Source organism: Heliangelus exortis, chromosome 27 (genome assembly GCF_036169615.1).
Source record: "Heliangelus exortis chromosome 27, bHelExo1.hap1, whole genome shotgun sequence".
Lineage (NCBI taxonomy): Eukaryota > Metazoa > Chordata > Aves > Apodiformes > Trochilidae > Heliangelus > Heliangelus exortis.
In genome coordinates, this window is record NC_092448.1 from 2,902,272 (window position 1) to 2,927,738 (window position 25,467).

The window sequence follows — 25,467 nt, forward strand, 5'->3', positions numbered from 1 at the left end:
ACACTTGGCACAGCTTCCCAAATCCCCCTTGACCAAGGGTTGGGGATTTGGTGGTCTCTTCAGGTGGCCGTGGTGGCACTTCCCATGGGAAGTGTTTTCCAGCTGGCTGGGGGCAGGGGATGATCAATCATGTTGGAGACACCAAGTCAGCCCAACCCTTTCTTGGCATCCAACACAAATAACCCAGCTGACAAGGTGCTTTTTATGGACTTTTTAAAGAGAATATTTATTGCTGAGTTTAGATAAGGGGGGAGGGGGGGGTTGAGGAGGAGACATACCCAGCAGGCAGGGCCAGGCTGGTGGAGCCAACGATGGAGAAACCTTCCTGGTTTGGATGGTGGGCTCCATCCCTCCTGGGGAATGGAGCTGAAGCATCTGCCCACCCTCAGGACACCAAGCTGAGAGATCAAAATCTGCTTCCAGAAAGCCAGCCCTGGGGGTAGAGCCCCTGCCCCCCAGCTAGGACAGGTCCTGCTGTGTCCACCTCAGACCCTCTCTCCACCCTCTCCCGAATCTCTCTGATTTTTCAGCTTAACCACTTCTGGTTTCCCCCAGTTTGGTGCTTCCAGCCCCCTTGGTGGTCTCCACAGCTCGTTCTGCTCAGGATGCCACTGGTTTTGTTGGATTCATCCTCTTGATGCTGGCAGACTGACCAGAGGAGTGTGGAAACACCTCTGGCACGGGGGTGTGGGAGAACATTCCGAGCCTGATCCTACAGGAAAGTCCTTGAAGCTTGTCCTGGTGCATTGTCACTTGGTTGGAGCTGCCCTGACCATGGGGAACAGTAAAGAGGCTCCTCTGGAGGTTGGTGGCATCAAGAGCAAACCTCTTAGAGGGGCAGCTGCTCCCTCCACGTGCTCCTGAGCGTTTTTATTGCTTGTGGTTGCAAATACTTCAAAATTGTTGTGGCTGAGAACATCTCTGTGGCCTGGAAACCCACCCAGGGCTTTGCATGAAGACATCTGCCACCCTGCCAGAGAGCATGGGGTGTCAGCACCCAGATGGGACCATCCTGGGGGGAGGAAGAGGTGCCAGGACCTGCCACAGGGCAGGGAATGCTCTGTAGAGGAACATTCTCCAGGCCGGATTCCCTGATTTTGTTGTTTCCTTTGTGCCTCAGTTTCCTCTGTCCTGAGTCTCCACTGTGGTTCCCTCAAGGAGGTGGCTGAAGATGTTTTTCCATGGATTTTTTTTCCTTCCTTTACAGAGAGTGGGTGCTGAAGAGCAGCCTCTTGATAGCCATGGCAGTGTACACCTACCTCCGGCTCATCGTGGACCATCATGGCACATCCCAGCTCCAGGCTCTTCGTCAGAAGGAGGTGGATTTCTGCATCTCCCTCCTCCGTGAACGGGTGAGCAGATCCAGGGGGCTCAGGGGGGGGCTGGGAAGAGAGAGCTGCTTCCCTGGGAACCCACGGAGACCCACAGGGACCCACGTGTGCTGGCGTTGCCCGCGTTCCTCGTGCAGCTGGAAGGGTGTGGGACGTGCTGGTTCCTCAGGGTCACCCCTCAGCTTGCCCCGTGCAGTCTGGGGGTGGCTTTTGAACCCTCAGAGAAGGGAAGAGCAGATGTTTGGATGGGGCTGCCTCGTTTCAGCCTCTTTGCTGGTTGAAACCATTCCCTTCCTGCTCCTGGGCCACCTCAGCACTTGTGGAAGAGCTGCAAGAACATGGGTTCCTCCCTTAGGGAGGCAGCCAGCATCTCCACAAGCTTAGAGCCAACATGGTAACCATCTCCAGGCCACTCTTTGGTCCATACCATGCTGGAGAAGCCACCAAAGCTCAGTGGCTTTGTGTTTGGTGTCCCTGTGGGCCCCAGTGGCTCTGCAGCTCCCTGCCTGTTCTTCCTTGCCGGGTGGGCAGGACCAAGTGTGAAGTCCTGACTTCAGAGACTGGCTGAGGTCCTGGAGAGGGGAAAAAAAACCAACAAAAACTTGTCAGATTTATGGGTCGATTGTTTGCTTTACACGAGGAGAGAACATTTTAAAATAGCTGCTGACCTTCCCTCCTGTCACCCTGCCTCTCAGAACCTGTGAGCTTCAAACACAGGGCAGGATGCCAGGGGCAGGAGAGGGGAGGGTGTGCAGAGAGTGAATCATCTGGAGCAGGCGGGAAGGTTGAAGGACTGCTTGTTCCTCCCTTCCCCCTGCCTGGGAGCAGGTAAAAAACACTCCATCAGATGATTTTTGATTTTTTAATTTATTTATTGAAATTTTTTTTGCCTCTCTGTTTTTTTCCCAAGTTCATGGATTGCTTCATGATCGGGCGGGACCTCGTGCGGCTGCTGCAGAACGTGGCCAGGATACCCGAGTTTGAGCAGCTCTGGAAGGACATCATCCACACCCCACAGGTCCTCAGTGCCCAGTTCACAGGTAGGCAGAGCCAGGGTGCCCTCCTGCCTGCTGACCAGGAGAAGATGCCACCAAAAGTGGGAGCTTAGGAAAAGGGACAGGGCCTGGACCACAGAATCACAGAATTCTCTTGGTTGGAAAAGACCTTCAGGAGTCCAACCATAACCTAACACTGACAAGACCTTAACTAAGCTACAAAAGGGCTCCATCTTGCTTTGTAACTAAAAGAAGATGCCAGCAAAAGTGACTTTCTGCTGGCTGTAGGGAGCTTAGGAAGGAGGGACAGGTCCTGGACCAGTCACTAACTAGAAGATGCCACCAACACTGACTTTCTGCTGGCTGCCAGGAGGGACAGGGCCTCAACCAGTCTTCCATGGTCACCTCTGGACCTTGGTGGCTTTGCCCACACTTTTAAAATGCTTGGAGGTGTCTGAGTTTGAAACCACCCTGAAAAACAGAACTTTCAGAGAGATCATGAAGGATGTGGCCAGGCCACCACGTGGGTCATTAAATTGGGTTGTTTGTTCTGGACTGAACACATCCATAGTTGTATTTGTTGCTTTGTTGTTTTTTTTTTTAAATTGGAGCCCAAAATATTTGAGTCCTTCAGGCTCTGTTGAAAAGAGCTCCCATGAAGAAGCTCTAACAGGGATTTGGTTTCTTCTGTAGCCTCACACTTGGCTGTCATGGAGCTCCCTGCACAGTCTGGGTCAAAACAGACACGATGGAGAGAGTCTTACATGAAGAATTTTTATTGCTACAAATGATTCACTTCTCTAGAGGCTGTCACACCCTTTGCTGGCTGCAGGAAATGGGGCTTTAAAGCCTTCTCCCATCCCCAGGACCTGTTCTCCTCTCAGGGGCTGTGTTAATGTCACGTTAAAGATCTCAGATGATGCTGAGGGAAACTCTGATTAAATCCTCAAGCTCTGTGAGCTCTGCCTCCAGCTCCAGAACCCCTTGAGCTGACACTCCCAGCTCAAGGGCTGCAGGGACCCAATTCTCTCCTCACTGGGACTTGTTCCTGTGGAGTCTGGAAGGTCCCTTCTCCAAAATAATTTCCCCTGCAACTGGTCAGAAGGGGTCTGGTGCTTTCTTGCTGCTGAGAGCCCTGTAGTTGCTCTACAAGGTGCTGGTTCTCTCTCTCACAGCTACCAGTTCCCATGCCCTTGGGTTTGGATCACAGAACTGTCCTGGTTGGAAAAGATCTGGAAGATCATTGAGTGGAAGATCGAGTCCAACCATAACCCAACTCTTGATCCCTTTCCATTGCCTGGGGAAATGGAGCTTTATGCTCTGCCCTCAGACGTTGGCAGATCCCTCCCTGCTGGGATTCCCTTGGTCCTGTGCCATCTCTGGGATCATCCAACCCTCTCTGTCTCTCCCCAGGTGTCCTGCAGCTCCTCCAGTCCAGGACTTCTCGGAAATTCCTGGCTTGTCGCCTCACTCCTGACATGGAAACCAAACTGCTCTTCATGACCTCCCGGGTAACTCCCTCAGCCTCTGCTCAGGGGGAAGGGGGACACATGGCCCTGCCTGGTCCACTGGTCCCATTCCCACGGTGGTACCAGGAAGGAAGGCAGGACTCGAGTGGGATGAGTATTTGAAGTGGAGTTTTCCAAAAAAGAAAGTGGAGAGGAGGGAAAATGGAGGCTCTGGCAGCTTTTCCCTGAGCTCTGACTCTCAAGAATGTGGCAAAGAGGTCCAGGGAGGTTCTTCTCCCCTTCTGCTCTTCCCTGGTGAGGCAACTCCTGGAGAACTGTGCCCAGTTCTGGGCTCCCCAGTTCAAGGAGGACAGGGAACTGCTGGAAAAGGGGACAAGAAGTGGGCATGAAGGGGACTGGGACATCTCTTCTGAGGAAAAGCTGAGGGACTTAGGTCTTCTGAGTCTGGAGAAGACTCAGGGAGGATCCTCTCAGCACTTCTAAATCCTTCAAGGGTGGGAGTCAGAAGGATGGGGCCAGGTTTTTTCAGTGGTGCCCAGTGACAGGACAAGAGGCAACAGGTCTTAAGAAAGTTCCACCTAAACTTCTTGACTTTGAGGTTAGCAGAGCCCTGAAAGAGGCTGCCCAGAGAGGGTGGAATCCTCATCTCAGAGACTTCCCAAACCCACCTGGATTGCTCTAGGACAACCTTCCCTTGGGCTGGCTGATCTCCAGAGGTCCCTTCCAAGCTTCCTTCCCTCCAACCCCCTTTATCCTGACCCAAACCAGGGCACAGCCTTGAAAGAGGCTGCCCAGAGGGGGTGGAATCCTCATCTCCAGAGACTTCCCAAACCCACCCAGGTGCCATCCTGTGCTCTAGGAGAACCTTCCCTAGCAGGAGGCTTGGACTGGCTGATCTCCAGAGGTCCCTTCCAAGCTTCCTTCCCTCCAACCCCCTTTATCCTGACCCAAACCAGGACACAGAGCCCTGAAAGAGGCTGCCCAGAGGGGGTGGAATCCTCATCTCCAGAGACTTCCCAAACCCACCTGGATGCCATCCTGTGCTTTAGGAGAACCTTCCCTAGCAGAAGGCTTGGACTGGCTGATCTCCAGAGGTCCCTTCCAAGCTCAAAACTTCACCTCTCCTCTTTGCCTCCTCCAGGTCCGGTTCGGTCAGCAGAAGCGGTACCAGGACTGGTTCCAGAGGCAGTACCTCTCCACCCCAGACAGCCAGTCCCTGCGCTGTGACCTCATCCGGTACATCTGTGGGGTTGTCCACCCCTCCAACGAGGTGCTCAGCTCTGACATCCTCCCCCGTTGGGCCATCATCGGGTGGCTCCTCACCACCTGCACGGTGAGTTGGGAGCTTCAGACCACCCCAAACCCCTCCCCCCAAAAATAAATCCCATCAGCACCTGGGGACCTTCCCTCCCAAGGGAAGTTCAACCTAAACTTGAGGAAAAAATTCTTCATTGGGAGGGTTCCAGAGAGGTGCTTGGAGTCTCTATGTCTGGAGAAATCCAAACCCATCGGGATGTGGTCCCGTGGGGTCCCTCTCTAGCAGGCAGGTTGGATTTAGGTGATCTTCAGCATGCTCTGGTTCTCTGGAGGCTGCTGGGGAGGGCTGCTCAGCACCCTGCTCATCAAAAACATTTGTATTTTTATTCTGATTTTTCTTTTTCCTGCAGTCCAACGTTGCTGCTTCAAACGCCAAACTGGCCTTGTTCTACGACTGGCTCTTCTTCAACCCTGAGAAGGACAGCATCATGAATATAGGTATCCCATCTCCAGGGAGCCTTTCTCCAGATGGGAGAAGGAGGGGTTAATACCTGCCAGAGAAGTGGGAGGATGCTCAAATCTCCCAAGGGTGTCAGTTCCCTCCCTTACCCTTAGCTCCTGGAGAGCTGCTCTGATGGAGCCACTTTTTCATTGTGAGTTTTTTGGCCAAGTGTCTTCTTGAGGTCAACTCCAAAGCTGCTGGGTTCTCCCAGGACTCCAGGCACAGGAGCTGGTGGCATTTCTGGGAGCTCTGGCCCACAGGGAAGTTGGTTCTGGCCATTTTTTTTAAGCTTGGATGAATTCAATTGGCACATTGGCAGATGACACAAAGTTGGGGGGGAGCGTGGATCAGCTGGGAGGCAGGAAGGCTCTGCAGAGGGACCTGGAGAGTTGGGATGATTCCAATGGGATGAGGTTCAACACAACAACCCCCTGGGGAGCTCCAGGCTGGGCACAGAGTGGCAGAAAGGGACCTGGGGGAGTCTGGATGGCTGGGAAGCTGAACAGGAGGCAGCAGTGTGCTCAGGTAGCCAAGAAGGCCAAGGACAACCTGGGCTGGCTGAGGAAGAGTGTGGCCAGCAGGAAGAGGGAAGGGATTCTGCCCCTGTGCTCAGCTTGAGTCCTGGGTCCAGTTCTGGGCCCCTCAGTTCAGGAAGGAGATTGAGGTGCTGGAGCAGGTCCAGAGAAGAGCAAGGAGGCTGTGAAGGGATCCAGCACAAGACAAAGGGCTGAGGAGGCCCCTCTGGAGAAGAGGAGGCTCAGGGGAGACCTCATCACTCTCCCCAACTCCCTGGAAGGAGGTTGGAGCCAGGAGGGGTTGGGCTCTATCAGTCAGACAAGAGGCCATGGGCTTCAGCTCTGCCAGGGAAGGGTTAGGTTGGGAATTAGGAAGGAATTCTTTCCAGGGAGGGGGATCAGGCATTGGAATGGGCTGCCCAGGGAAGGGGTGGATTCTCCATCCCTGGAGGATTTTAGGATGAGCTTGGATGTGGCACTCAGTGCCATGGGCTGGGAACCACGGGGGGAGTGGATCCAGGGTTGGATTTGGTGACCTCAGAGCTCCTTTCCAACCCAAATGATTCTGATATTTAGGAGCTGCATGAGAGCCAGGGCTGTGTCCAAGCCCAAAGAGGGGATTCCCTCTGCTAAAGGGGGGGATAAAGGGGGAGACATGGCCATCTCTGGTGCTCTCTCTTTCCAGAACCTGCCATCCTGGTGATGCATCACTCCATGAAGCCTCACCCTGCCATCACTGCCACCCTGCTGGACTTCATGTGCCGGGTGAGCCACCCCTGGGGGGCTGAGGAATTGAGTTCATCTTGCTTGAGGGGGTTGTGGGGTGTGGGGTGGGTGACGTGGTGGAGGTTGAGTGATGGGGGCAGTGAAAGCAACCACTGGAGTCCACACAGTCCCTCTGCCCCCATAGAGACCTCAGGAGTGTCACCAGAGGACTGAGTTCCAGGGTGGGAATTCCATGAATCCCCTGGAGCAACCAAACAGGGGCAGCTCGCTGCCAAAAAAAAAAAACCAAACAACCAAACCACAACAGGAAAAAAAAAAAAAAAAAAAAAAGTTCTTCTTTCTATTTTATTTTCCATCATCTGGTCTGAACCTCTGGATTTGGAAATAGCCAGCAGAGCACCTGGGTCACTCCTGGAAGCTCTGTAACACCCCTCACCTAAATTAAGGAAGGATTTTCCCCTTGGTTGGTCAGCCAAATTATCCATCTCCTAAACCAGGCACCAGAGGTCTGGGGGACTCCTCCAGGGCCATTCCTGGAGGTCTGGGCCACTTGTTAAGGGGAATGCTGCTGTGAGGAGGCCTCAGAGACTTCCCAACTCTGCAAAGAAATCCAGAACACTGAGTGTTAGTGGGAAAACGCTTTGGAGTTTTCCCTTTAGTACCTCATGAAATGCTTGGCCCGGTGTCATCCCCTGAGGGCAGACAGAATGTCACTGCAAGTGTCACCTCCCTCTCCAAGGAGGGATTCTGGGGGAAGCCCTGCCAAGAGCTGCTGATTCCAGTAATTTGGGCTGATGATGTTTTCTTGGAAGTGAGACCTTCCCATGGCACGAGGGCTGGAAGAGCTTTGGGTTGCATCACTTTCCTCACTCTCTGTGTCTCCTGAGTCCATAAAGCAGCTGCTGGCAGAGGAATTAGGTTGAAGTTTCCTGGGATGACCCAGATTTCAGGGAGGAGCCCTCATCCTCCCTCCAGAAGCAAAGGACACTGTGAGCAGAATTTTTGAGGGTGTCCTCCTCATCCTCCCAGCCTGGGCTGATCTCCTTCAACCTTCTGAGATCTCTTGATCACCTGGGATGTTCTTGAGTTGAGGTTCCCCCAAGAAGCCAACCAATGGCCTGAGCTAATCCTGGCTGTGTCCTGCTGGCTGGCACAGGCCCCGTGGTGGGCAGGGAGATTCATGGCACTAACGTGATCATTTTCCTCTTTTCAGATCATTCCCAACTTCTACCCCCCACTGGAGGCTCACGTCAGACAAGGAGTGTTCAACTCCCTCACCCACATAGTGGAGAAACGAGTCCTGGCGTAAGACAACCCTGGATTTTACTACACACAAACACACACAACCACTGCCCCCCACGTTTCCTGGGGCTCCCCAGCTCCAAAACCCCCTCCAGGCTCTGGAAGAGCTGCAGAGAGTGTTTGTCTTGTGTGGGAGCCGTGGGAGAAGCCACAGTTTTGGCTTTGTGAGGCTGAGTTTTGTCCTGAGAGCTGCTCCTTGAAGTAAGGGGGTGGGTGGGTTAAGAAAGCTTCACTTCAGATGAGTAGAAATGTCCCCAGCAGCCTTGCTCTTGGGCCTCCAGCCTCCAGACATCTCCTCCAGCAGCCAAATTCCCCTCTTGGGAGGTAAAACCTCTTCTCCCTTTCCCACACCCGGTGACCAAGTGAGGGAACCTCAGCTGAGCTGCTGGAGGGAAGGTGGGACCAGAATGCAAACCAAAGCCTTGACCTGAGGGGGGAAATCACCAAGGACCCCATGTCCTGACTTCTCACCCCTTCTCCTTCCTGTCTCCCCCAACACAGCCACCTGGCCCCTCTCTTTGACAACCCCAAGCTGGACAAAGAGCTCCGTGCCATGTTGAGGGAGAAATTCCCGGAGTTCTGCAGTTCCCCTTCCCCCCCCATCGAAGGTAGGGAGCAGGACAGGGGGTGGAGGGGGTGGTCTGGCTGTAGTGGGTGGTTGGAGGGTGGGATGGAGCTGGGAGGAGAGGAGGAGGAGGGCTCTGGGTGCTGGGGTTTGTGGTGTCCATACACAATGGCTGTTCCACCCTGCTCCCTGGTGGCCACTGAGCTTTTCTTCTCAGCTCAGATGGCCACCAGGAGATGAAAGGCAGAGCCAACCACTTCCAACCTGTGTTTAACTTTGCCAGATCATAAAACCATGGAATGGGTTGGGTTGGAGGGACCTTAAAACTCATCCAGTGCCCCCTGCCATGAGCAGGGACACCTCCCACCAGCCCAGGGTGCTCCAAACCCCATCCAACCTTCAACACTGCCAGGGATGGGGCAGCCACAGCTTCCTTGGGCAGCCTGGGGCTCAACAACTTCAAAGAATTTCTTCCTCATATCCAACCTAAATCCACCCTCTTCCAGTTTAAAGCCATTCCCATCGCTCCATGTCCTTATCAAAAATCCTCCTCCAGCTTTCCTGGAGCCCCTTCAAGTAGAGGAAGACCAACTCTGCTGAAGGACCATGCTTGGGTGGAGAAATAATCAGACATTGGAATGGTGTTCCAGGGGAAGTGGTGGATTCCCCCACTTTGGAAAGTTGGAAGTCTCAGCTCAACGAGGTGCTGGGACATCTCACATCAACAATAACATGGGCAGAGTTGGACCAGATGATCCTGAGGTCCCTTCCAACCTGACATTCCATGATTCTATGATTCTGAGACTCCACTGGAAAGGTCCTGGCACTCTTGGGATGGGGATGGGGGGGGAGTAAAATGGAGTTTCTGGGTTTTCCAGGGTCCATCACTTGCCCGGACTCTTTCTTCCCATTCCAAAGCCCTTTTCTCCCTTGCTGGAGCTGTTGATCAGTCGAGTTGACTGCTTGGCAGAACCTTCAGCACCTTCCCTTCTGCTCTGTCCCCTTGCAGTCAAAATTGAGGAGCCCGTTGCCATGGAGATGGACAATCACATGTCAGAAAAGGATGATGGGTGCTATGACAACGCCGAGGCCGCCTTCAGTGACGACGAAGAGGATCTGAACAGCAAAGGTGAGGAACGCTCCGCGCCGTCAGGTGTGCCCCAAAGCTCTCCTGCCTTTCTGTTTCACCCCTGCCTGGGGACTTCTCACTGCCTTCTGGGCACTTGGTCCTTGAGATAAAGGATCTCCAGACCAGCAGCTGGTCTTGAGAGCACCTTCCCCTCAAGATAAAGGATCTTCCTTCAAGATAAAGGATCTCCTCTTGAGATCGAGGATCTCCAAACCACCAACTGGTCTTGAGTTGGTGGGCTTGAGAGCACCAACTGGTCTTGAGAGCACCTTCCCCTTGAGATAGAGGATCTCCAGACCACCAACTGGTCTTGAGAGCACCTTCCCCTCAAGATAAAAGATCTCCAGATCCACCAGTTGGTCTTCTGAACATCTTCCCCTTGAGATGGAGGATTCCAAGAACACCAGCCAGTCTTATGAAGACCTTCCTCTTGAGATGGAGGATTCTGAGATCACCAGTTGCTCCAGTGAATACTTTTCTTCTGAAATGGAGGATTTCAAGGCCAAGATTTCAAGATGGTCTAGAGAGTGCTTTTCTCCTGAGGTGGAGGATTCTGAGACCACCAGCTTGTCTTGTGAACACCTTCCCCTCGAGATGGAGGAGCCTGAGACCATGAGCTGGTCTAGTGAGCAACTTTCTTTTGAGGTGGAGGACCCTGAGACCTTGAGCTGGTCTTGCAAACACGTTCTTCTTGACGTGGAGTATTCCAAGACCGTCATCTGGTTTTGTGAGCACCTCCCCCCTGAGGTGGAAGATACCCAGAGCACCAGCCAGTCTTGGAAGCTCCTTCCCCTCATGATGGAGGATCCTGAGACCACCATACAGTTTTGTGAGCACCTTCCCCTCATGATGGAGGATCCTGAGACCACCAGCCAGCCTTGTGGGCACCTTCCCCTTGAGATGGAGGATCCTGAGACCACCAGCCAGCCTTGTGGGCACCTTCCCCTTGAGATGGAGGATCCTGAGACCACCAGACAGTTTTGTGAGCACCTTCCCCTCAAGATGGAGGATCCTCAGCCCACCAACTGGTTTTGTGAACACCTTGTTGAGATGGAGGTTCTCCAGATCACCAACTCATCTTGTGAATACCTTGGTGAGATGGAGGATCCCCAGATCACCAACTCATCTTGTGAATACCTTGGTGAGATGGAGGATCCCCAGACCACCAACTCATCTTGTGAATACCTTGGTGAGATGAAGGATCCCCAGACCACCAACTCATCTTGTGAATACCTTGGTGAGATGAAGGATCCCCAGACCACCAACTCATCTTGTGAATACCTTGGTGAGATGAAGGATCCCCAGACCACCAACTCATCTTGTGAATACCTTGGTGAGATGAAGGATCCCCAGACCACCAACTCATCTTGTGAATACCTTGGTGAGATGAAGGATCCCCAGACCACCAACTCATCTTGTGAATACCTTGGTGAGATGAAGGATCCCCAGACCACCAACTCATCTTGTGAATACCTTGGTGAGATGAAGGATCCCCAGACCACCAACTCATCTTGTGAATACCTTGGTGAGATGGAGGATCTCCAGACCACCAACTCATCTTGTGAATACCTTGGTGAGATGGAGGATCCCCAGACCACCAACTCATCTTGTGAATACCTTGGTGAGATGAAGGATCCCCAGACCACCAACTCATCTTGTGAACACCTTCTTGAGATGGAGGATCTCCAGACCACCAACTCGTCTTGTGTATACCTTGGTGAGATGGAGCATCCCCAGACCACCATCCCATCTCAGAAGCTCTTTCCTCTTGACATGGAGGATCCTGAGACCTCCTGCTGTAAGCACGGTACCCTCAAAGCTCCCTTCACACCAGGGACAGGAATTGCACCCCAGGCAAACCCCCTCCTTGATAATCAGGTTTCCTTCCACCAGAGAAGGTTGTTGAGGCCCAACCTCTGCTCCTTCCCCATCCCCGAGGGTCAGACTCAGGAATCTGCTGCTCAAAGGGAAAAGCTGCTGGGTTTTGTCTCTCTGCTTGGTTCTTAAACACTCTCTCAAGTCCCTGAGAGGAGGTTGGGGCCAGGGCTGGTTCCTTTCCCAAGAAGCAAGCAACAGGACAAGAGGAAGTGGCTCCAAGTTGCATCAGGGGAGGTTTAGATGGGAAAGGAGGAGAAACTTCTTCATGGAAATTAAACACTGCCCAGGGGGTGGTAGAGTCTCCATCCTTGGAGGGGTCTCAAAGCCCTGGAGATGTGGAGCTGAAGGACATGGTTTAAGCACTGGACTTAGAGTTGGGTGAATGGTTGGTGAGAGCTGAGTTATGGTTGATGCTCATGAAAGTCTTGTCCAACCAAACCAACCCTGTGATTCCCTAAAGTTTCCACCCCTGGAACTCTTTTCTCCACCCATGTGTCCTCTCGAGGTGTCTGTGTGGTTGGAAATCCCTGGGGCAGGTGCTGATCACAAAACTCAAGCCTCTCATTCCTCAACCACACAATTTTTATTGCACTCCCTCCCTTTGGAAGCCATGAGGTTGAAAAATCCACCACAGGTCCCCTCTGGTCACCCAGGAGATGAAGTCATAGAACCATAGAATCATGGAACCCATGTCAGAGTGGTTCCAAAGAATGCTTATAATATGGTGATAGGAGCTTTATAAATATAAATATAAATATAGTCCTTTAAAGGCCTATCCATCCAACCCTCCTGCAGTGAGCAGGGCCACCTGCATCTAGACCAGGTTGCCCCATCAAGCCTTGACCTTCAATGTCTCCAGGGATGGGGCCTCCAAGCATCTCAAGCTGTTCCTGGCCTTGGTGCTGGGCCTCTTGGGGGCTTCCTGCCATGCTGGGGGGGCTACAGGAGAGGGGTGACAACCCCAGGAAGGGGCAGGGGGTGTGACATGGGGCTGTAGCACTGTGTCCCAGAGTCCCATCAAACTCAAGCCAACTGCTTGAGGCACCTGAGAAGGACCCAGAGCCACGGAAAGGAAGGATCCACCTTGTCCCACCCCTTCATGGCAGCTTCTTTGCCTTCATGGCAGTGTTTTACCTTCTGGACTTGACTGTTGGTCATTTCTGTGGCCTGGGATGAGCCTGGAGGATGAGGGTGTGGAAAAGCAGTTGAAGTATCTGAGTCTCAAGAGTCCTGAAGCTCTCTTTGAGCTTCAGGTGTTGGTTGAGCATCTTGAAGGCCAAGCCAGAACATCAGGTTTGGGAGATGGACTGAAGGGAAACCCCAAAGGGTCCCCAGTTCTGGACCATCCCCCTGCCTTTGGGTCCCATCCCACCTTCCTGCTCACCTGGACACAATTCTGAAGGGGGGAAGGCAAGAGCTGAGGCTGAGCCACCAGGCACTTGGGGACCCACTGGGTGTCCTGGGGCACCCAAGAGCCCAGCCCAGCACCAATCCTGCTGCCAGGGCAGGGAGTGCCTCCAGTTCTTTGTAGATGGAGCTTCTTGGGCAACCAGAGTGTTCCACTGGGGCTTTCTTCATTGCAGGGAAGAAGAGGGAGTTCAGGTTCCATCCCATCAAAGAAACCATCGTGGAGGAGCCTGTTGATATCACACCATTCCTGGACCAGCTGGATGAGTCTCTGAAGGACAAAGTTCTGCAGCTGCAGAAGGGAAGGTTGGTAGCAGTTGGGTTTGGTGCCTTTTTGTGTTGATTTCTTCAGGGCAAGGACACTCAGGACCTTTCAGTGCTGGTCTGCAGCTCTGCTTGCTCCAGAGCTTGAGGTTTGGAAACAAGGAGAGGTCCTCCAGGAGATGGCCAAGGGGACTGGAAAACTTTTGGGTTAAGAGCCTTATAATTTGTCCTCAGCTTAGACCAGGACACCCCAGCCCATCTCCAGGACACACCAGGGAGGCAAAAAGTGCTGAGTTTCATCCTTCTCCACCCCCCCCCATGGTCACAGTTGTACCAATGTCCCAAGGAATCACAGAAATGTGAGAGGTTGGAAGGGACCTCCAGAGATGATGGATCCCCCAGGGCAGGACACCCAGAACACATCCAGGGGGGTTTGGAACTCCAGAGAAGGAGATTCCAGAACCTCTCAGGGCAGCCTGGGCCCCCCTCACCCTCACAGGGATGAAGTTGCTCCTCAGCCTGAGGTGGAACTTCCCATGTTCTCCACCTCCAACATCTCCATGACCTTCCCCACCTCCACTTTTCAATTTCCAGTCACCTTGGGCTTAACTCCCATTTTAAGAAGCTTAAAAAAACCCCTCTGGCTTTGGCCTTCCCACCACAGGGGGACTGAACACGATTTCTGTCTTTACATGGATCTCATCTCCTGCTTTGGGGCTTTTCATTTCTTTGCCTGGCTGCAGCCATCCCTTGGGAAAGTTGGAAAACCTCAGCCTGGTTCTTCCAAGCTTTGGAGCTCTTCTCCAAGCCTGGCTCCAACCTGGAGCAGAACCATCTCCCTTCATCTCATCTTCCTGGGGTCCTGAGCAGAACCAACTCAGCACAAATTCCCCTTGGCCCCTTCTGGTGGTGTCTTTAACTTGGATTTCCTTTTGTTTTTGTGCTCCAGCGACACGGAAGCTCAGTGTGAGGTCATGCAGGAAATCGTGGATCAAGTCCTGGAGGTACCAGCAGCACCAGCTGGGCACAAGCCCTGGTTTTATGTTTGGGGTTTTTTTTCATTTTCTCCTCTTCATTCCCTTTTCATCTTCCTTTTGGTGGCGAGGAGGAGAGAGGACAACCCTGTCCTTTGGTCCTCCCAAACTTCTTGGGTGGGACAGAAGACTTGGGGCCAGAATTTAGATATTTATTTTTTAATTTTTATTTCTCCTTTTTGATTGAAAACATTGGGAAGTTGAAAATCGGGGAAAACAAACAAACAAACAAAATTGGAAAAGGATTTACTAGAAAAGGGGATGAAGGGGAGAGAGGGAATGGAGGGGAGACAGGGGATGGAGGGGAGAGAGGGGATGAAGGTGAGAGGGGGGATAAAGGGGAGAGAGGGGATGGAGGGGAGAGAGGGGATGAAGAACAAACCCACAGATGGATACAAACAGATCCACAACCCCAGCTCCATGCTGCCAGGGATGGGTTCCTGAGGGTCCCCCGGGGCAGGGCAGACCCAGCTGGGGGCTCCAGGGCTCTTCCAGCACCCGATGGATGTGGATTCAGGAGAGCAGGGGAAGAGCAGCCCAAAGGGAGGGAGAGGCATGGAATCACCACATGGATCGGCTTGGAAGGGACCTTAAAGCTCATCCACTCCCAACCCCCCTGCTTGGGACACCTCCCACCAGCCCGGGATGCTCCAAGCTCCACAGGGGCAGGAAAGGGGAGGGAATGGACCCCTCTGTGTCCCGCCCCTCTCTGAAGGGTTTTTAGTTCCTCCTCCTCCGAACTGTGACAGTTCCCCCAGCAGTGTCCCTGCTGTCCCCAGCTCCTGCTTTCTCCTCTCAACGCTTCCTTTTTCCCTCCCAGGAGGACTTTGACTCGGAGCAGTTGTCAGTGTTGGCCTCCTGCCTCCAGGAGCTGTTCAAGGCTCATTTCCGAGGGGAGGTTTTGCCAGAAGAAATCACAGAGGAGTAAGGATCTTTTATTATTTTTGTTTGGTTTGGTTTTTGATTTTTTTTTTTTTTTTTTTTTTTTATTGTAGTTCAGAGGTTTGTGTCTCTCTCATCTTGGAGCTTGGGGCTTTCCCCAGTAAAATGCTGATGGGTTTCAGGAGGTTGTGCTCCAGCCAAGAACTTCCCTCTGGGGCAGTCCAGGGGTCACAAGAAGTCACCATGGAGCTGACCTCCAACACTTGTCACATGCAGGGCTTGAAGGAAAACATCTTCCTCTTCCCCCCAAGCACATCCTGCAGCCACCTGGCCTCAGGGCAGAGCCCAGTTTAGGTGATGCTCTGGTGGCTTCCAGGGCACAAAACCAACACTGGTTGTTTTTGGACCAGGGCTGAGAGTCAGAGCTGCTGGGTTCTACCAGCAGGACCATTCCTGTCCCCTCGGTGGCCTCAGGAGCACAGCAAGCAAGGTCCAGGGTTTTTTTTCCTGAGGAAAGGCAAAAGTTGGGCACACCAGAGCTCTGAGTGTTGTGTTTATCCCACAGGTCTCTGGAGGAATCAGTGGGGAAGCCTCTCTACCTAATATTTAGGTATGTCCTCTGGAATTTTGGGATGATCTGGTTGGGGGCTTTTTTTGGTGGGTTCCTTTGGGTCTCATCCTGCCACGCTTGGCCCAGGGTTGATCCCTTCTTGATCCTTTTGTTGGGCTTCAAGTTACAGGGAAACCCCAGGTCCTTTGTGGACACCTGGGATCCCTACAAGGTGGCTTGGGAGTTGGGTGTCCCCACGAGGTGGTGGCATCTCGGGTGACACCCATCTCCTCTGCTCCCCAAGGAACCTCTGCCAGATGCAGGAGGATAACAGTGGCTTCTCCCTGCTGCTGGATCTCCTCTCAGAGCTCTACCAGAAGCAACCCAAGATTGGTTACCACCTCCTGTACTACCTAAAAGCCAGGTAGGTCAGCAGGGACACAGCCAAGCTCCACCTTGGTTTGTGCTCCAAGAGGGAGCTCAGCGTGGTGTCCCCACCCCGGGGCATCCTGAGGCCCCCAGGTTCCTCTTCACCTGAGCAAATCTCCTTCCAGCAAAGCTGCAGCAGGGAAGATGAACCTCTATGAGTCCTTTGCCCAGGCCACACAGCTGGGGGACCTCCACACGTGTCTGATGATGGACATGAAAGCCTGCCAGGAGGACGACGTGCGCCTGCTCTGCTACCTCACCCCTTCCATTTACACAGAGGTGAGGCACCAGCAGCCCCAGTTCAGGTGCTGGGGACATCTCTGGACTTGGGAGAGTTGGGTTAATGGGTGGTAGAGTTGAGGTATGGTTGGACTTGACGATCCTGAAGCTCTTTTCCGACTGGAACTCTTAATTCTTTGAGCATCCTGTGTCCCCTTCCCACGCAGGGCAGTTGGAACTGGATGAGCTTGAAGGTTCCTTCCAACCCAAACCATTCCATGATTCTGTGATTCCTGCAGGCAGGCTTGGAGCTGGGCTGCTTTGCTTCTGAGCTTCAAACCATAGAATCACAGACTCATTAAGGTCAGAGAAGACCCCCAAGATCATCAGCCCAACCCCACCCCATGGGTTTTGAACCCCTTCAGGGATGGTGACTCCACCACTGCCCTGGGCAGCCTGGCCCAAGGCTTAACCCCTCTGTCAGTGAAGAAATCATTCCTGAAACCCAATCTAAACCTCTCCTGGAGAAACTTGAGGCCATTTCTTCTTGTGCCATCAGTTGTTCCGTGGGAGAAGAAACACCCCTCAGCTTCCTCCAACCTTTCAGGGAGTTTCAGAGAGCAAGGAGGTCTCCCCCCAGCCTCCTTTGCTCCAGGCTGAGAACCCCAGGTCTCTCAAATGCTCCTTTTTCAGATTTCTACACTGCAGCAGAGAACCTGTAGAGCTTAGAAAAAGTTCTCTCAGGGTCTCCATCCACCCCCCTGGGGGCTTTTTAGGGGTCAGCATGTGGCCTTCCAGCCACGTTGTGCTCTGGTGGGCTCCATGGACGTGGGGCTGCCTCATCCTACATGTTCTCAGCTCCCAGCACCATGTTCTCTGGGTCAAGTTTTGCTTCTCTGCTGCTCCTCTTCTGGAGAAGGTTCTGAGCAGATGTGTCAGAGCTTTGGGGGTGGGGGGGAGCAGTGCTTGGAAGGAGCTCTGCTGCCTGCCCCCAACCCTTGGGTTTCAGGAGAGGTTTTGTTGCTGTCAGCACTTGGTGCTGACCTGGAGCCAGCTGGGCTTGGTGGAGAGAGAACATGTTTGGAAGTGCTGCAGTCAGGTCCAAGTTGACCCAATTCACATTTGGAATGGGGAACCAGGCATCTCCAGCAGATGGGTCCCAGTTGAGCCAACCTGACCCTTGGACAGAGCTGCTGTCCTGTCACCTTCTGTCTGAAATGCTTCCAGGGTGGAGAATGCTTCCAAGGAGCATCCAGCCATCCCAGTTTGGGGGGGGGGGGAGCTTGAAGGCGTGGAAAGGGTCATGGATCTGTCTGTACTTTCTGATTCCCTGGGAGGAATGAGCTGGCCCTGCTCCTCCCTCCTTTCTGGCTGGGTCAGCAGAAACATCTGCTTGGACCTTGAGGTCGTCCAGGCCCATTCCTCACAAGCACTTCCTGAGGGCTTCTATGGGGAAAGGGGGGAGAAGAACCTCCAGCAAACCCTGCAGCACCAGCATCAAGTTGGAAGGAACCTCTGGAGGTCATCAAGTCCAACCCAGAATCAGCACTGTTCAAGCTCCTGGTAGAGAGCTGGATCCTCTCCTTGAGATTTTGGTGTTTTACAGCTTTCCACTAAAAAAAAAAAAAAAAAAAAAAGGGGGTGGGTGATGGTGTTTCAGATTGCTGCCCCCATGGGCAGGGGGAGCAGCTGGAAGTCAGGCAGAAAACATCCTGAGTGCAGCCTGCCTGGACATCAAGATCCCAACCCTGCTGCCCCTTTTCCCAGCCTTCTGCCCCCCCCGGGTTGAGGTTTTTTTTAGTTTCATTTCCTTGCAGTGCTGCTGAGCCCCCAAGGAGCTGGGTGGGAGAGCAGAGCCTGTGAGGATGGGGAAAAATGGGCCCTAGGAACCAGGTGGTCTGGCTTGGCTTGATAACTTCCTCAGCTCTCATGGAATCATGGAATGGGTTGGGTTGGAGGCACCTTAAAAATTCCTCTCATTCCACTCCTTGCATGGGCAGGGACCCCTCCCCCAGCCCAGGGGGCTCCAAGCCCCATCCAACCTCCAACAATTCCAAGGATGGGGCAGCCACAGCTTCTTGGGGGGCAACCTGGGGCTCAGCACCCTCACCCCAAAGAATTTTTCCCCAATTTCTCCTCTCCATCTCCCCTCTTCCAGTTCAAAGCCATTCCCTCTCATCCCATCCCTCCAGGCCCTTGTCCCAAGTCCCTCCCCAGCTTTCCTGGAGCCCCTTCAGGTTCTGCACAGCTCCTGCTATGGGGTGGGAGCTTTTGTTTGGCCTCTCCTGTGGGTCCTTTCTTCAACCTTGCTTTGTTTTCTTGGCTCTTCCAGTTCCCAGATGAGACCCTAAGAAGTGGAGAGCTGCTGAACATGATTGTAGCAGTCATTGACTCCTTCCAGGTAAGGAGGAGGTGTCTGGGGTGGGGGGCAGCACCTTCCTGATGTGACACCCCTTGTCTCCTCCTCTCCCAGGAGCTTTAAACCTAAAAATCCATCCACGGGGCAGCACTCCTCCTCCTTGCCCCTATTATTTCAGTGCCCCAAACCTCCTCCTGGTAGCCCCTGAGGAGCTGCTGTGGCCCCAGGCTGACTCCCAGCTCTGCTTCCCAAAGATTTCCCTGGAATTCCTGCAGAGATTTGCTCCGCTCCCTCTCTTGAGCTGCAGGATGGGTGTAAAGCACCCCCAGGGTGGACATCACAAATGTTCCTGATCAATAATGAGCTCCCAGGGTGCAGGAAAAGTGGGACCCTCCCCCCCTTCAAGGAAATCCAAACCCTGATTAAACCCTCCTGGAAGGAACCTTTTCCCCAGGGTGTTGACGCCCGAGTTGCCACCAGCAACCCAAAAATAGTCCCCCCCCCGGGGGCAAGCTGGGGGCAGGAATGCTGAGCTGGATGTTTCTGCTGTCTGGGCTGCTCTGGAGCAGTGATTTTCCTGATAACCCTTTAACTCCCACTATTTCTTCACCAGTCCAGGGGCAGCCACCCTCCCATCCGAGCTGTTCCCAGCTGCGCCGGGGCCGGAACGCCTCGCCAGCAAGTTTTCCTTGGCAGGGCTGGAACTGGAGTTGGGTACAGGAAAAGTTGGAGTCACGATGGCCCCGACCTCTCCCCCCACAGCTCAGCCCCTGAGTTCCCTCCTCTGCTCCTGAGCTCTGTCCCAAGGGTTTGTTTTTTTCCCAGCAGAGCCCCGGAGCGTTTCCTCTCCCCTCCCTTCTCCAATTCCTTCGTTCCTTCCTGTTATTCTTCATCTGTTTCCCTGGGATGCTCTGCCTGCTTGGTCCCACCACCCCCTCTGGGTGGCTCAGCCCATCCTGGGGTCTCCATGTGCCTCCAGAGGAGCCAGGAGGAAGCCTGAAGGTTGGACAAGACCTCCAAGGTCATCAAACCCAACCCTCAGCCCAACCCCACTGAGCCACATCCCCGGTGCCACAGCCACCTGGGGTTTTTTGAACCCCTCCAAGGGATGGTGACTCCACCACCACCCTGGGCAATCTGTCCCCATGCTTGACCACTCTTCCAGTCTAGGAATTTTAGTCTAGGAATTCCAGTCTAGGAATCTAAAGGGAGGTAGATGAGAGCCAAGGTGCTCCCAAGCTCCTGTCCCCGCTCTGGTGCATCTGCCCACGCATCCCATCCCTTCCACCTCTCCCCAGGACATGGGAGGTGGGTCCAGGAAGGCAGAACCACACATCTGGGCAGTGTCCTGAAGAGCAGAGAGGGTCTGAAGCCCCACGTAGAGAGGTCCCAGCTTGTCAGAGCTGTCCCAGCAGCCTCCTCAGCTCTCGGGTGGGTTTTGTGCATCCCTTGGCCAAAGCCCAAATCTGGGAGCACCTGGAGCAGGAGGAGCAGGTCCCAGAGAGCAAGACACCACCATCCCACCACCATCTGGCCCAGTTCATGGGGATCTCCTGTCTGTCCTTGCTCTCCATCCCAAGAAGCTCTCCAGACCCTCTGGATGAGGTCTCCTCTCTCCTGGAGCTGCTTTCCCTCAGCTCTGGCTGAGGAGCCACCTGCAGCCCAGGACATTCCAGTCCATCCCTGCTCTTTCAGATGATGTTGGCAGAGTGCCAGCTTCTCTGCTTGCTCTCCAGGACCTGCTTGGTGATCCAGGGGGACTCCTGCAGAGTCTGAGCATCCCACTGACCCACTCCTTGTTCTGTCCCCCAGTTGCAGGAGCTGGTGTGCCACGTGATGATGGGGAACCTCGTCATGTTCCGGAAGGATTCAGTGCTGAACATCTTGAGTGAGTAGGACCAGCACAGCCCAGGGAGGATGAGGAGAAAGCAGAGCAGCTCCTGGGGGGACCCTCAAGCTCTCCTGCCCTTTGAGCCCTCCCCCATTTTGCAGAGACACCCCCAAATCCCTGACTTTTTATAGCACGGGGCAAGGGGTGATGGGTTCCAGCTGGAAGGAGGTAGATGTAGGTTGGACATGAGGATGAAATTCTTCACTCTGGGGCTGGTGAGACCCTGGCCCAGGTTGCTTCAAGAAGCTGTGGCTGCCCCGTGCCTGGAAGTGTTGAAGGCCATGTCCTCTCCTTCCTCACTGTCCCCCCAGGATCACTGAGGGGTGACCCAGGTCCCCTGGTAGCTTTGGAATGGAATTTCAGCTCACAGGGGTGCAGGAGCCTCTGGGCTGGGGCTTTGTGGTGGCCCTGGCAGGTCCCTGCCACCCCTCTGAGCAGGTTTCTCCTCACCATCCTCTGTTTTTTTGTTGTTTTTTTTTTAATTAGTTCAAAGCCTGGACTGGGAGACCTTTGAGCAGTATTGCACCTGGCAGCTCTTCCTTGCCCACAACATTCCTCTGGAGACCATCATCCCCATCCTGCAGCACCTCAAATACAAAGGTGAGCTGTCCCCCACCTGGTGAGGGACATGGAGGGACAGAGAGGGACACAGAGAGGTGTGGTGACCATCACTTTCCATGCTGAGCATGTCCTTTCCCTTGCAGATCACCCCGAGGCATTGTCCTGCCTGCTGCTGCAGCTGAGGAGAGAGAAGTAAGGACCCTGGGGACACTTTGGGGCTGTCCCCAGCACACTGGTGGCTTTCTGAGCACTCTCAGTGCCCTGGGGACAAGGGACAAGTGCCACCCACTCTGGCTTGAGGAGTGAGGCATGGAGGAAACCCCCAAGGTTTGGGTTGGAGGGACCTCAAAGCTCATCCAGTGCCATGGGCAGGGATCACCTCCCACCAGCTCAGGGGGTTCCAAATCCCATCCAACCTGGCCTGGAAAACCTCCAAGGAGGGAGCAAGCACCTTAAAGGTCACAGAATCATGGAGTCAGGGTTGGAAAAGACCTCCCAAGGTCATCAAGTCCAATCCAACCCCACTGTGCCCAGGAAACTGGGTCCCTCAGCACCCCCTCTGCATCTTTTGTGAACCTTGCCAGGGATGGTGACTCCACCACTGGCATTGCAGCCCTGTCCCAAGGCTTGACCACTCTGTTGGTCAAGAAATTGTTCCTGGCATCTGGATGGCCTTAAAGGTCCCTTCTAACTCAAAACCATTCCATGATCTGAAGCTTCCTTGGGCAGGAACACCTCCCAGCTTGCTCCAAGCCCCATCCAACCTGGCCTTCAACACTGTCCCACAGCTTCCTGGGACAACCTGAGCCAGGATCTCCCCACTCTTCACTCTGCAGACGCCTCAGTGCCTTTTCCTTCTTTGCCTTAGGCCTAGTGAGGAGATGGTGAAGATGGTTCTGAGCAGGCCCTGCCACCCTGATGACCAGTTCACCACCAGCATCCTGAGGCACTGGTGCATCAAACACGACGACCTCCTGGCTGAGCACATCAAATCCTTGCTGATCAAGAACAACAGTCTCCCACGGAAACGCCAAAGGTGAAGGACCAGGACAGGTCCCCCTGGGGCCACCAGTGACCCAGGGACAGACCCAGCTGCAGACCCCTCTGCTCAGCCCACCTGGGTGTCTCCAGAACCTCTTTTGGTGGCCGTGATCTTCTGGTCGTGCTTCACTTGACCTCTGTTGGGGTCCTGGGGCTGAGCTCCTGAAGGTTCAGTCCCATCATCCCAGGTTCCTGCTCTCCTCCTGCCCTTGGAAGGAAGGAGTTGAGGAGAGTTTGTTCTCAGCCACCCATGGGCAGAGCTCTGGGTGCTGCTGGAACCCCCAGGAGAGCAGGATGGGAGCCTGGCCTGGTGGGACATGGCTGGGCTGTCCTTGGGCAGGGCTGGCAGGAGCTCCCTGGGCTGCACACAGCTCCTGGAGGACACAGATCCAGGACAGGATCCTCCTCCCAACCTTTTTATCCAACCTCAAAAACCCAGCATGGCCCTGGTGCAGCCCCAGGTGTGTCCCTGGGGCTGGGGAGAGGAGGGGGGGCTGCTCTGAGAGCCCCCAGTGCCAGGTTTGAGGTTGGGGGCAGAAGAGGCTGAAGGGCTCCAGGAGCCCCAAGCCCCCTCCCCCAAGTTTTGGGTTGGGGGTGATGAGGGGGGAGTTGTTCCAGCAGCCCCCAGACCCTTGTAAAAGAGCTTCAGGGTTGGGGAAGAGGAGAAGGGATTTCTCCAGGAGCCCCCAGACCCCTGTACCAGCCTCTGGGTTGGGGGCAGGAGAGGGAGGGGCTGCTCTAAGAAGCTCCCCAGCTTGGTCCCCCAAATTTTGGGCTGGGGGAGAGGATGGGAGGGTTGGTTCTGCAGCCCCCAGCCCCCTGTTCCAAGTCTGGGTTGGGGATGAGTAGAGGGGGGGCTGCTCCAGGAGCCCCCAGACCCCTGTTCTGAGCTCTGGGTTGGGGATGAGTAGAGGGGGGGCTGCTCCAGGAGCCCCCAGCCCCATATTCTGAGCTCTGGGTTAGGGATGAGTGGAGGGGGGGCTGCTCCAGGCTCCTCCCTGCTCTCTCCCAGTTGGATTCTCATCTCTGGAGCCTGAAGGCCACCTCGTGTCCTGGGAGAGGACAGCAGCCCCTCTGCCCACACCCCCCAGGACCACCCCCCCTCCCACCATCAATCTCCTGAGCACCCAACGGGAAAGTGTCCACGGGCACCTCAGGGGTGTCCCCATCTCCCCCCCCCCCAGCTCCCTGGGGACATTTTTGGCTGCTCCTCCTCTCCCTGGGTTCATTCAGGGCCCCTGGGAGCTGGAGACTTGGCCGGGGGGGGGGGAAACTGGAGATCTTCTCCAACCGTGACAGTTCTGTCAACAGCTCCTCTGTTCTCGGGGTCCCAGACCGTGTCCAGGTCTAATTTTTTCTTAATTAATGAGCCACCAGCTCCCTCCCTGCCTCCTGGCAGCACCCAGGGTGCTGGCACCATCCTGTGGGCTTGGGGGGTGGGGGGGTTGAGGGTGGGGGGTGAGCACCCTGAGCAGGATTTGTCCCCAAGCTCCTGTGATGCTGTGCCCCACTTCTCCCTGGGGGTCTGGGGGTGCTGCACTTGCTGAGGGGGAGGGACCCCAATGTTTTGGGGTGGGGGGGGCAGCAGGGGGGTGCCTGACCCCGTGGTGTCTCTGCCCTCAGCCTGCGCAGCTCCAGCAGCAAACTGGCCCAGCTCACCCTGGAGCAGATCCTGGAGCACTTGGACAACCTGCGCCTCAACCTGACCAACACCAAACAGAACTGTAGGTACCACCCCCCAGGGCTGTCACCACACCCCCCAGGGCTGTCACCACACCCCCCGGGGCTGTCACCACACCCTCCAGGGCTGTCACCACCTCCCCAAGAGCTGCCACCCCACCCAGAGCTGCCACCACCTGCCTGGTGCTGCTACCCCCTACCCCAGGGCTGCCATCACCCCCTGGAGCTGCCACCTCTCACCAGGGGCTGCCACCACCCCCCTGGAGCTGCCACCTCCCACCAGGGGCTGCCACCACCCCCCTGGAGCTGCCACCACCCCCCCTGGAGCTGCCACCTCTCACCAGGGGCTGCCACCACCCCCCTGGAGCTGCCACCTCCCACCAGGGGCTGCCACCACCCCCCTGGAGCTGCCACCTCCCACCAGGGGCTGCCACCACCACCCCCAGCCCTGTCCCCCTCCCCCTAAGGTGTCACCATCACCATTTAGTGTCCCCCTGAGGTTCCCCCCCACGGAACTGGGATGCTGGGGGATACTTGGAGCCTCCTTGCCAAGCCTGTATCCCAAACCTGGGATGCTGGGGAGGGGTCTGGGGGGGTTCCCCTGCCTGGGGGGCACCCAGCAGGTTTCTGACTCCCTTTTCTCCTGGTTCCTTGGCAGTTTTCAGCCAAACCCCAATCCTGCAGGCACTGCAGCACGTCCAGGCCAGCTGTGATGAAGCCCACAAGATGAAGTGAGTTGGGATCATAGAATGCCAGAACGCTGTGGGTGGGAAGGGAGCTCTGCAGGTCACCCAGTCCAGCCCCTGGGACACCCTCCCCTAGATCAGGGTCCTCAAGCCTCACCTTGAACATCTCCAGGGTTGAGGCCTCAACCACCTCCCTGGGCACCCTGTGCCATTTTTCCACCACCCTCGTGGTTCAGAATTTTCTCCTAACATCCAATCCAGATCTGCTCTTCTGTAATTTAGAACCATTGCTCCTCATCCCCTCCCAACCGTTCTCTCTCATCCCATCCCAACCATTCCCCCTCATCCCATCCCAACCATTCCTCCTCATCCCAACCATTCCCCCTCATCCCATCCCAACCATTGCTCCTCATCCCAACCATTCTCCCTCATCCCATCACCACCATTCCTCCTCACCCCAACCATTGCTCTTTATCACAACCATTCCTAACCATTCCCCCTCATCCCAACCATTCCCCCTCATCCCAACCATTCCTCCTCATCCCATCACCACCATTCCCCCTCATCCCATCATAACCATTCCTCCTCATCCCATCCCAACCATTGCTCCTCATCCCAACCATTCCCCCTCATCCCATCCCAACCATTCCTCTTCATCCCATCCCAACCATTCCTCCTCATCCCAACCACTGCTCCTCATCCCATCCCAACCATGGGCTTGGTGGGGTTGGGCACCCCCAAAACCAATCTCCCACCCCTTCCACCCACCCCCCCTCACTCTCCTGCTTCCTTCCC

The 25,467-nt window shown here is 54.9% G+C and overlaps 1 protein-coding gene across 1 annotated transcript in view; it reads left to right on the forward strand.

The window, feature by feature from the left end:
- Window positions 1-25,467, forward strand: part of INTS3 (integrator complex subunit 3) — a 39,986-nt gene that overhangs the window by 13,920 nt on the left and 599 nt on the right. Inside the window, 22 exon segments of the mRNA XM_071727209.1 lie at window positions 1,208-1,352; window positions 2,242-2,371; window positions 3,740-3,837; window positions 4,937-5,128; window positions 5,463-5,550; window positions 6,755-6,834; window positions 8,009-8,100; window positions 8,599-8,705; window positions 9,672-9,791; window positions 13,253-13,382; window positions 14,290-14,344; window positions 15,195-15,298; window positions 15,822-15,866; window positions 16,111-16,230; window positions 16,361-16,514; window positions 18,787-18,855; window positions 20,626-20,701; window positions 21,191-21,304; window positions 21,409-21,457; window positions 22,134-22,301; window positions 23,930-24,030; window positions 24,645-24,717. Coding sequence (XP_071583310.1) covers window positions 1,208-1,352; window positions 2,242-2,371; window positions 3,740-3,837; window positions 4,937-5,128; window positions 5,463-5,550; window positions 6,755-6,834; window positions 8,009-8,100; window positions 8,599-8,705; window positions 9,672-9,791; window positions 13,253-13,382; window positions 14,290-14,344; window positions 15,195-15,298; window positions 15,822-15,866; window positions 16,111-16,230; window positions 16,361-16,514; window positions 18,787-18,855; window positions 20,626-20,701; window positions 21,191-21,304; window positions 21,409-21,457; window positions 22,134-22,301; window positions 23,930-24,030; window positions 24,645-24,717 — 2,310 coding nt within the window.